General features: G+C 40.7%; 1 protein-coding gene across 15 annotated transcripts in view; it reads left to right on the forward strand.

Annotated features, from left to right (window-relative positions):
• cadpsb (Ca2+-dependent activator protein for secretion b) overlaps window positions 1-12,174 on the forward strand; it is a 73,973-nt gene that overhangs the window by 53,903 nt on the left and 7,896 nt on the right. For 2 of the 15 annotated variants that reach the window (XM_088424422.1, XM_088424428.1), the window contains 12 exons: window positions 374-442; window positions 2,579-2,685; window positions 3,607-3,636; window positions 5,760-5,916; window positions 6,215-6,356; window positions 7,036-7,197; window positions 9,373-9,528; window positions 9,753-9,921; window positions 10,587-10,661; window positions 10,736-10,819; window positions 11,550-11,582; window positions 11,694-11,801. In XM_088424422.1, the coding sequence (XP_088280548.1) occupies window positions 374-442; window positions 2,579-2,685; window positions 3,607-3,636; window positions 5,760-5,916; window positions 6,215-6,356; window positions 7,036-7,197; window positions 9,373-9,528; window positions 9,753-9,921; window positions 10,587-10,661; window positions 10,736-10,819; window positions 11,550-11,582; window positions 11,694-11,801 (1,292 nt within the window). Of the gene's footprint in view, window positions 1-373; window positions 443-1,196; window positions 1,230-2,578; window positions 2,686-3,606; window positions 3,637-5,759; window positions 5,917-6,214; window positions 6,357-7,035; window positions 7,198-9,372; window positions 9,529-9,752; window positions 9,922-10,586; window positions 10,662-10,735; window positions 10,820-11,549; window positions 11,583-11,693; window positions 11,802-12,174 lie in introns of all 15 variants that reach the window. The other 13 variants (XM_088424424.1, XM_088424431.1, XM_088424423.1 and 10 more) reach the window with 8 other exon arrangements.

Consider the following 12,174-nt stretch of genomic DNA (forward strand, 5'->3'; position numbering starts at 1 on the left):
AGAATGGGCTTCCATAGTACTTCTACTCAAGTGTACTTTTGCCACAGAATAGAGGCCCCAGAAGCCTACTTGGCTTTGCCCCCGCCGGCTGACATCTCTCGCTACACCACTGCACACTGATGCTGTTTTATGCCTTGAAAAGAACTGCTCAGCGTGCTAAAAAGATATTAAGGAGACAGCCTTACTATCTTGCTCTGCTATGTCAGCTGACCTCCCGCTGTCCTCGTGAGGCGCCTCTTTTTTTTTTTTTACAATTACCCGGAGAACATTTGACTCCCGGTCTCACCCGGACAGCCATCCTCCCATCAGCTTCTCGCCTTCAGCATTCCCTCGTCTGATCCCGGCTCTTGCATGCACCGATCCTTTTTTGTAGGGAAAAAGAGGGAAATGTTTGAGCACCCTGTCTTCTGCTTGGCGTCTCAAGTGATGGATTTAACCATCCGTGAGTACCCTCATCCAAAACACTCTTCTCGCCTCATACACAGCTTACCCCCTCTCCCCTCTTTTCCATGCTTATTTTTTAAAATTGTTTTCTTATTATTATTTGTGCCTTTATGTGTGAGACTGAGTGTCCAAAGAAGCAGTCAGGAGATCCGAGCAGCACCACAGAATCAGCCGGGGTCCGTTTTGTTTTAATTAGAACCATCTGCTTGGGGTGAACATGAATGAACAGTCTGGTCTGTGAGCTTCTTTCTTTTGGTTTCAATGCACATTCTTTTGACTTGAATGCATTTTTACATTGCTTACATTGATATCTCCTCCAGTCATGTGGTCTGATCATGTGTCAGTGATGTGCCGTGCCCAACAGGTAGGCTTGGGATAACTGGGGTAGTCTTAATGGAATTTGAGAGGCTGTTTTCAACTGAAGCGCTTTAAATGTTTGTTCGTCCTAACTTGAACTTGGGCCAGTCGCTCAGTGTGTCTTTGTGTCTTACTGAGCTTTTGTCCGTTTGTTAACAAGCATCTTATCACTTTTTTCATTCACAGGTTACGTTACAGTGTCTCTGTTTTGATTAAGTGTTTGTGACATGTCTGTTGCCGAGACTCTCCCATTGCTGGAGGCGAACCCTTCATATGATCAGTTGGGGATGAAGAGCATCTTTAAACACCCTCCCCGTTAGAGTGAAATCCAGCTTAATAAGTGCTCTTATTCTAAACATCTGTTTATGTTCTCTCTCCCACTTTTCGCGCTCAAGTTGAGAAAGGTCAAAAGGATCAGAAGGATCCAGGTGATCTCATGTCAATGTATCTCATACATGGCAACACAAACATACACCTTTATTTACTTGCATCTCTAAACATGCACATACATTCACTGTTTATCACGGAATAACACACAAAAAAGTATTAAGTACACATTTCTGCACCTACCATACTGTGTACATATGTAAGTACATGCACATCACTAGTGTATACAGACATGCAAACACAATTGTATGTTACGATACATATTTCATACAAGATACACAAAATATATGCATGCATGCCCAGAGTTAATATTTTTGTCGCACATTTTCCATAAAGTATATTATTCAAACTGATAATATACTATATGCATGGTGTTTAGAGGGGATCTTTTAATGGAATGATTACACAGACTGGTCTCAGCCAAACAAATTTCCGTCTAAAATCATTAAAATTTCGCTTTAAAACTTGTAGGGCACTTCATATAATAGCTTTGCAAAAAATGCAGAAATAAAATCAGTAAAGAGGTTTCCAAGTCATTAAATTGTTTTTGTGACAACATTATTTTGACTGCAACCAATATAATAGGTGCACTTGTACTTTATTTGTCATCATTTATGCGTCATCGTTGTATAAACGAACAATATATTTCAATGCAATGATGACAATGCAAATTGGAGGCTCAAGTGTTTGAAATTTGTTTCAGATAATGGGTACAGTAAGACATACATGGTAGATCAATGTACTGCAAATGACATTAAATCCACATCTTGGCCCTCTATCAGATTTTCAAACAGGTCAATTGATGAATACTGTAATATTAGTGTGTGTTTGTGTGTGGGTGTTACATTCGAGTTACATGTGCACATTCAAAAATGGTGTAGATCATTCCATGGTTTCTGTGTCATGCCATCTGTCTGTTCAGCAATGAAAAAGCACATCATTTGGAACTGTTGGAACTGTTGGAATCATAAAACAAAAAGAAAACTTGTGGGAAACAAGAATATATTTCCATGGAGAGGATGAACCAATTTGCCTAATTTGTCATTTGCCGCAACTCCAAATGAAGAAGTTTCTTCATTGTGACTGTTATTTGTGCATTATCTTTTATGTAACTTTCATAATCTTCCATCTGTGCGTCTACTTTACATGTTCCTGACACTACGTCGTTGTCACGTGTTGCTAAATGTCCTGCTGCCCTACATGCCTTGAAATGACCATTAACACCACGTTAATTGGCATGACTATAACAACGCAAGTGCTTAGTTTGTTTGCCTAAGTAGGTCTTTATAATAATCATGGTCACAGAAACCATTTCCCCTTTTTTTTTTGCCTTCGTATGCTGTGTTGCGCTGAACTAACCGCTTTTTCTTCGCCTTCGTCCTTGTCTCAGAGAATGTAGGCCGTTTAGTCACACCTGCAAAAAAGCTGGAGGAAACCATTCGCCTGGCCGAGTTAGTCATTGAGGTCCTTCAACAGAACCAGGAGCACCACGCCGAGGTGAGTGATCAGCCGCTCGTCTTGCAAGCACACACGCTCTAATCTCCAAACGCTTATCTCCCTGAGTGGGGGTCTTAGATTTGCTGTAGCACTTGACGGCTAGAGGACAAAACTGCTTCCATCTATGTGGTGCCAAAAAAATAGAAAAGTCATTCCCTGAGATGAATCAAGAATAGAAGGACTGGAGTAGAATTTTAGATAAGGGTGTCCAAAGTTCGGCACAGGGACTCTTTGCAACCGATGGCATTTTTTTGTTCGGCTCCTGATAAGGTTTTAAAGTTTAGCTTAGATTTTTTTTCAGTACCGTTTCTATTTCATTTTGACTTTTTTTTTTAATTCATTTTAATATTAGCTCTAGAGGTTTGTTAGTCCCCTCCCCCCAAATAAAGTTCATGTTTGATTCCCAAATGACCGTGGAGTAATACATAAATAAATGAACCCGATAACCTCATGTATTAAGTTATTAGACAAAAATGAAAATGTACATTTTTGCCCTGAATATTGAATTTTTTTTGTTTTGTTTAGTTAGTCATCATAATTTTAGTTGAAAATTGTGCTTGCTTGTTTTTTTTTTTAACACAAGTGTATTTTTATTTTATTTTATTAGTATTCATTAACTACGGTAACCTTGCTCCCACATTTCAAAATTTACACCAAGGATGTTCACCTAACAACAAATCACAAACTCAAGAAACCCATAACTTAAGAGATAAGGGCTCAAAAGTAAATTATTATTCTATCATTACAAAAGTAAATTATTTACTCAATTTGTGACACTTCCGCAAGCTCTTAGCATTCCCAAAAAGAAGATTCCATCACAGCCAATAGCTGCAAAAGGACAAAGCATGATGATCCAGTGTGATCCTCCCACAATATGCAGATCTAGCAGATTTATTGTATCTCTTTGAATATGCTTGACAGGCGGCAGTCACAAGCTCTGCAGATCAATCGGTACAGTATTTGGATTTTCTTTCCCCCCCTTCAGTCCCTGTCACGCACAAACCCAACCCACCAACCCTTCCCCTTTTTTGTATGGCATGCGTGCCACTATGGCAAGAGGCGCCTTCTCTGTAGCTGAGGCTGTCGCGACAGGTGGGCTCGGTAACCCAAGCGAATAAGAGGAGCTTGCGCAACATGACTGTGATCATCACGCATGTTCATCGGGTCATAAGGAGCTTTCCTTGCTCTCCCAACAGCATGCTGAACCGGTATGCTCCATGTGAACCTCCGACTTTGATCCACCATAAATGTCTTCCTTCTCCATCTGACGATTAATGTCCGCTCTTTGTCCAAGCATTACTCCCCACTAAGCTCCTCCTTCTCCATCACCCCTTCTGCTGTCTAAGTTCACCACACACACGCATACACTCAAAGCGAAGTCCCTCAAAAGTACAATCTTTGTCATCTTCCTGTGTTTTCACTCTGATTGATGCCTGTCCGTGCAGGGAAAAGAGGTATGTAATTACACTGAACGAGTCATGTGCATGTCCACCTCTGGACTGATTGCATTGACCAAGCGCTGTAGAGCAACGGGTATTAGACCTCCAGGGCCGCTGCTAACTCCCGCACCATGTTTCTAAAGGTCGACTGTCCGACCACCTTTGAGTATTTGCCACTAAGCGCCCCCCGCTTATTTCTCTTTAAACATGCTGGAGAAGAGCTTGTTTGCCGCTTGTTTCTACCGCTAGTGCTTTTTTCAGCTCTCGGCGGTGAGTAAGTGGACAGGTAAGTAAGAAGTGGGTGAGCCACGCTGGGATGCCACAAAGCATTAGGGCCTATTTCGGAACGATTTCCAGGGATTCTAGAAGGCTGAATGGAAGGTCTGACTTTGCTAATCAGAGACGATGCGCATCGAAACAAAAGATCCGAGGAAGACGGCGTGCATGTAATGAGCGCAATCGGGGTTGGTGGATTGTGGCGCAGCCTATTTTTTTTCTCAGCTTGGCAGCAACGCATGTAGGGAAATTGCACAACTGCATGAGTAAACGCAGCCAATGCCACACAGTAAAAAGTGGAGGAAGCTACCAAAATGCACCCATGCTCATACACTGTGACTAGGCATGTTCTCTTACACGCATGGTGCATCGCATTAACACTATCCTACTGACAGGTGTTCCTATTGTTTTGTCCCATCACTATTCCTCTTAGTATGTTTCAATGCTGCAGTGCAAATTCTATGCTCATTAATACACCGCTATTGACAAATTCACCTATTATTATATTGATTTTGAATACACAGATTTTTAATCATTTATTATTGCTTTGGCATATCATTGAAATATTGGTTTTGGATGTTCTATTTCTAACAATAAAAAGAAAAAAAATCCTTGGTTATTTGCTAAAAAGCTCACCTACAACCTGTTTTGCCGCTTAGGCCAAGGCACTGTCTAATATTGAATTATTGCATTGCTGGCATCATTTTTGCCAAAGAACTACTCAGATAGGCTAAGTGTTTCAGTTTGGATGTATTTAATTTCAGAATCTTTTGAATGCAAATGGGACATTGTTTAAACTTTATGGATGATTTGTTTAAAAAAACTCACCCGTAGACTTGCATCACTTCAGCATACCTCTCTGACACAAATGACTTCTTTCAAAGCTTTGATGGGGCGGCACAGTGGCAGACGAGTTAGCACATCCGCCTCACGGTGTAAAGGACCCGAATTTGCATCCGGCTCTGGCTCTCCTGTGTGCAATTGCATGTTTAGTCAAAAATCTTCACATTGGTAGCACCACAGTTCCAAACTATTCCTGAACATAGGTACCACGGGAAAAAAAAAATATTAATAGGTGAATTTGTGAATAGCAAACATTCTTTGTGTATCCAAACATACAGGTGTATTCATACTGTGGTAGTCTTTAAAGCTTATTTGAGTACCTTGCAAATATGTCAGAAGCAGGCAAACAAATCTATATCCAAGTTGTGTATATTTGACACAGATATGAAAGAATAATCTGTAAACATGTTGAACAGGATCCAGGAGGTTTTCTTCCTCACAATCAGAGTGCCCGATTGCACCTCCCTCCTTTGTCCCGTTTCACCTGCTTCCTATTTCCTTTGACTGTCTCTGCAGGCGTTTGCATGGTGGACTGACCTCATGGTGGAGCATGCCGAAAACTTCCTGGCCCTCTACGCCATCGACATGGATGCCGCCCTGGAGATCCAGTCACCCGAGAGCTGGGACAGTTTCCCGCTTTTCCAGCTTCTGAACGATTTCCTCCGGACAGACTGTAAGATTTTTGCATCATATCTATCTATCTATCTATCTATCTATCTATCTATCTATCTATCTATCTATCTATCTATCTATCTATCTATCTATCTATCTATCTATCTATCTATCTATCTATCTATCTATCTATCTATCTATCTATCTATCTATCTATCTATCTATCTATCTATCTATCTATCTATCTATCTCTATCTATCTATCTATCTATCTATCTACCATCCATCCATCCATATTGAGTTACAAAGATGAGCCTTCTAAAGGATTTTTCTTTCTTTTCCCTGTCCTTCTCTATGTAGATCATCTGTGCAATGGAAAATTCCACAAGCACCTCCAGGATCTGTATGCTCCTCTGGTGGTTAGATATGTGGATCTGATGGAGTCCTCCATCGCACAGTCAATTCACAAGGGCTTTGAGCGGGAGTCCTGGGAGCCTGTAAAGTAAGAAGCCTATGTCTTTGTAGATCATCTGTAGGATTTCTTCTCTCCTGTCTCTCTAACCCCTTTTTTTATGCTAATCTGGGACAGACAGCCATTTGTGAGAGTATTTGTTAGGCTCATCCAAGCTTCTCGAACTTCATGAACAATACATGCATTTTTTTTTAACATTACAGAGAAATTCTTTATTTACTGTGAAACTCATTTGTCACCTCTGACTAATGGATGTGTCTTAGCCATTTCTCTACGGTACATTGGAGTGAGGCTGATGCCTAATATGTTTTTGTTTTGTTTTGTTTTGTGCACACTAACCTTCATAATTTTTACTTTTGACATGTTGCCAGGAACAAAAAAGGCCTCTAGTCCATTGCTCTTGTTTATCATTTGTCGTGGCTTTCACAATTTCACTTCTGTGTTTTATATTTATTTGTATTTATTTTATAGAATAAGCGTTAGAGAATGAGCATAAAAAAAATCCGTTTTTAGTACTATGACATTTGCTTCTTTTTATACTGTATGTGAGTCCAGCTGTAGGTCTTTTCATACAGTGTGCATTTGTTTACATGTGTTGTTTTCAAATCTTTACGTTGAGTAATGAGTGTCACATGGCTTTCTGCCGCTCCCACACCACTGTTATGTTCTTTTTGTTCTTGTTGTTTCTTTTTGTCTGTCTTTTCTGCAGGAGTTTAACAAGTAATCTGCCCAATGTGAATCTACCAAATGTCAACCTCCAAATTCCCAAAGTACCAAATCTGCCAGTTCCAGTAGCGGGACTGTCAGTTAACCTTCCACAAATGCCTAGCTTTTCAACCCCGTCGTGGATGGCTGCTATATATGACTCTGAGTGTGTATTCAACTAGTTCACTCTAGCTTTACTGAGCAAACGGAGAATGCCTTGGTATGAAGATGCCCACATTTGGGAATATATTGAAAAAATTTGGATTCCCCTTTTAAGCGGCATTAATGACCTACTGGTGTTCAATTTTTATACTCCACGAGTTGACCTGATGGCATAAAATAAATATGATCTGAAATTGGTCTTTTTAATAGAAATTGACTGCACTTGTTAATTACAAAGACATCATTGGCAGAAGTGGAATTCATAATATAAAACAGTACCAGTCAAAAGTTTGGAAACACCATCTAATTGAATCTCTTGTCCCCTTTGTGATTTAAAAATATCCTTGAATTAAGCCTTAGATATTATGAAATATTACATCTTAACAAAAAAGAATATATTTTATAATTCTGACTAAAGTTTAAATAGGCACATTTTCCCAATCTGCAGATTTGTACATCTTTGTATTTTCTCAGTCAATGCTGGACCTAGAAGCGGACAGGACACGGAAATGGAAAAGTAGAAAGTCTTCATACACAAAATCTAACATCTAACATAACCACAGTGACCTAAGGAAACTACACTTTGAAAACTAGACTTGGAAACTAGAGTCGGAAACATGGAAAAAAAGAACTGGAAGGAAGACTTCTTGACATGAAAACTAGACTCAGGAACTAGAATTGAAAACCTTCTCAGGCTCTAAGTTGGAAGGAATCCAGGTAGACACCTTGACTTAACTGCTTGCTGTCCTGACCATGTGTCACTGAGAACCTCAAGCTTGAATACCATGAAATCAATCTTATGTGACATAGTTAAGCAAGCTAAAGGACCATAACAACTGCATGTCAACTTATACACCAAGGAATAAGTTGCCATCACAACAGTACACACAGGACTTTACCAGCCTATTCGTTTGTGTCCACTGTTGAGATTACATGGCCACTACCACTGCATAGCAACAAATGCATAGCAGCTTTATGACCCAGAATAACTTTCAGTTCGGTGTTTGTGCAATTACAATGCGTAGGTGCTTCCAAACTTTAATTGGTACTGTACATTCTAAACACTAGGAAAATAATGTGATCTGTCAATTTACATGCCTGACTAACGTTAGCTACGAGTGCTACAGCTGTCCTATCTGGCCCAACGTTAGTTAATCTGCTTTATTACAGATTCTTAAGATGCTGCCCTTCAATTATCAGACAATTCTGCTTTGATCGTGCCATCTGATTTTACCGTCAAGCAGTTCATGTTCATGCCAAGGACTCTGAGAATAGAGAAGGTCATTTGTCTCAACATGCATGCCGTTGAGCTTGAGATGTGATGATGCAGTTGCAGGCCCCAACACTCCCAAGCCCCCTGAAATAAGTCATGTATATACTGTACATTTCTGCATGCAGTATATACACGTTGTATGTTTCCCCCAGGCTGTCTAGTGATTTATGATGCAGAAAAAAAAACAAAACAAAAACAAAAAATCACGCTTCTGAGATCATTTGCAAAACCAGACACCTCCATGTGGAGTTCAGACTTGTGTTTTAGTGGTTTTATGACCTTTGTGACTGCCTGACTGGGAATATAATTGGGTGCTGAGATGGCGGGCCGGACGGAGCGGGCAGGGCAGAGGTTGAGATGACGGTAAAAAGGGCGGCGTCTGTCTGTTTTATCACCGTCCATCCCGGCAGCACTTGCCCAACATATTCCACTGGGGCTGGCCCGAGAGGGTCTGCATGGTGTGTCTGGTAGTTCTTCCCGGGGCCCCAGCAGCTTGGGGACATGGACGCTGAGAGAGGACATGACCATTTGGGAGAATCCCACCACAAAGCACCATCTGAGATGTCCTCTCTCATGCCGCCATTCCCTTTGTGACTCAATGCTGTAGCTGCAGTAATTTGAACCCGCATGTGGCCACCTCACACCCCGATCAATAATCATACCGGAGAGCATGATTATTGATTGATTTGTTACTGTGAAGTTCCCGCTCCTCCCCACCCGTACACTGACCGTCCACACATGCACAAATTTGGACGGACCAGTCAGTGTATGTCCAAAAAGTCAAACGACTTCTCAGGTGGCGAGGAGCAGCATCGTTCAACACCTCCTTCCCTCTTACCCTGACCTTTCACCCCTCCGCCCTCTGTCTGGTCCGACCTTTGACACGTACGTGTGATTCAATGACAGCAACGGCTCCGGGACATCCGAGGACCTGTTCTGGAAGCTGGACGCCCTCCAGACCTTCATCCGGGACCTCCACTGGCCCGAGGAGGAATTTGCCAAACACCTGGAGAGTCGCATCAAGCTCATGTCCAGCAACATGATTGAGAATTGCGTCAAGCGGTATGTGATGGAGATAAAGAGAAAGATTAATGACGAGTCCTCTTGAAATGATAAGCTGAATATGCACGCATAATACTTCTAGTTCACATTTGACGTGATTAATTGTAAAGTGAGAGGTAAAACTATTAAGAAGAAAGTAATAGTAAAAAAAAGTAAGAAATGAATAAGAAGAAAGCCATGTGTATTATGTAGTGTCTTCAATATCCCGCTTGCCTTCCAAACAGAACAAGGATGGCGTTTGAGTCCAAACTGGCAAAAAGCAGTAAGTCGACAGATTTCCGCATTTCTCCGACATTGTGCACCATGTTCAATGTGATGGTGGACGCTAAAGACCAGTCCGCCAAACTGTGTGCGATGGAGATGGGCCAGGAGGTTAGCAAGGAAAAAAACAAAGTAAATCAATATTTTTACTTCAGCGGAGTACACATGTACTGATTTTAAACCTTTTTTTAAAACGTCAAAGACCCTCATGCTGTGAGTAACAATTCAGCAAGTGTGTTTTTGCTGCTCCTTACGAAACATACTCAAGATGATCGCACCCAAACAATAAAACCGGGTGTCTGTCGGAGTACTAAGATTGACCCGCGAGAGACAGCATGGGTCATATGAGGCATTCACATTGTTGGAAAATGCAAAACTAAAGACATATTTACAAGATCCTTTAATTAAAATTGTAAATCCCGCACCCCGAGCCCCCTCCCGTCACACGAGTAGCTGATTTTGGACCCAGAAGCAGACAGGACATGGAAGTGCAAAAGTAACAAGTCTTCAACAAAATTCCATTGGAACCTCATCAAAACCAAGACTCGAAAACTAGACTCGGAAACCTGGAAAAGATGGACCTGCAAAACTACACCTGGGAAAATGATCAATCCTATATGACATGATAAAGCAAATTAAAAGCCCATTAAAAACTGCAAAGCAATTGATATTTCACGAGGGATACATTTGCAAATGACCAAATTTAATTGGTATGTGTGTACCCCACTTTTTTCGAATTTTCTCCAATACAACTAAACTATCTTTGATAACTTTGTTGATGATTTTTCACTTTGCAGAAACAGTTCAGCTCACAAATAGATGAATTGATTGAGGACAGTGTGCGAGACATGATTCAGCTCCTGGTTGCAAAGGTGTGAGGTGACGTGCCGCAGTCATGACATACTTTCCACTGATTAAATGATTTATTTTTTCTTCTTTCGATTAGTTTGTCGCCATTCTGGAGGGCGTGTTGGCAAAGATTTCCAGATACGATGAAGGCACGCTGTTCTCCTCATTCCTCTCATTCACGGTAAGCTGTTTGAAAATAATACTTTGTATTGATAACAAGTCATTTTATGGATTACATTATTTTTTCCTAAAAAGATCGCCTAAACCGAGTCACTGAATATTTTATTCTCTTTTAAGTATAAATTTGACTTTTGAATGTTGTGCTCTAATAACTTATTATATACATTAAAATGATAATTTACTTTATGGTCATTAATGGGCAATTCGGTTTTAAATGAAGTGCTTTAGGTACTTTAACATTTAAAGTAAGTAATACCTAAAGTAATTGATTTATTTAGTATTTAATTAATGAAGATAATTACTTGCTACTTAATTCATTCATTTCACTGTTTACCAGACATTTTTAAGGCCCCCCTTTTGTCAAACACTTTGAAAAAAAAAATAAGTACCTTGGATTGACTGTTTGGACTCAAATTTAAACTTCAAATTTAAACTTTATATCCTAAGATAAGCACTATAGTACTTGATTACAAGACCATTTTTTCTCAATTACCCAAAGTAATCAATTGCTCGTACTTGATTACTTTATGTACTTAATTTACTAAATGCCAGCCATTTTTAGAGTCTCCTCTTGCCAAACACCTGAAAAAGAAATGTAAAAGATCTAATTATGGTGGAATGTCTGAACTCTTAAAAAAAAAAAAAACGTAAAATACATCTTCGGGATTGAATAAGTTGACGAGTTCCTTTGAAATAGTTGGCATCTTTGACTTCTTTGGTTACGTTTGCAGGTGAAAGCTGCCTCAAAGTACGTGGACGTACCTGTAAGTCACAATCTCCCTTTGCACACCGCCCGCACTCTTGACTTTTGAGCCGCCTCCCTGCTTCCGGGGCTTTACCACAGTAAGTCAGCCGGCCGCGTGCTTGTGTTGCAGAAACCCGGCATGGACGTGGCCGACGGCTACGTGACCTTCGTCCGCCACTCTCAGGACATGCTGCGTGATAAGGTCAATGAGGAGGTGTATATAGAAAGGTTATTTGATGTAAGTAAGATGCCGTCTCCTCCGCTCAAGCAGGGAGGGGGGCCTACAGAATGTGGCAAAACAACAGGGCAGAGGGGGATAAGTCCCATTTTGGTTTTCCTCGCGAGCAGGAAATGTGTTTCTTCCTGTCCTCTCTGTCCTCTTCTCTCTTTCTCTGTCAAACTCAGCCGCTGCCCTCTGCATTCCGGTCTGCATTGCCACAGTGCTTTTGGGCCTTTGTCTCTCCAAAAGAACGACAGCAAGCTTTTATTTACAAAGAGTCCATCAAAGCAAAAAGAAAAAACAAACAAACAAAGGATTATATGAAGCAGTGCTCTCTGGAAAGAACATAGTGCATGCTTAGTGAACGAGGAAGACACATGAGGAGCCTTAT

The sequence above is a fragment of the Hippichthys cyanospilos genome, chromosome 9 (assembly GCF_059441005.1).
Source record: "Hippichthys cyanospilos isolate Australia breed blue-spotted pipefish chromosome 9, RoL_Hcya_1.0, whole genome shotgun sequence".
NCBI classification, from domain to species: Eukaryota; Metazoa; Chordata; class Actinopteri; order Syngnathiformes; family Syngnathidae; genus Hippichthys; species Hippichthys cyanospilos.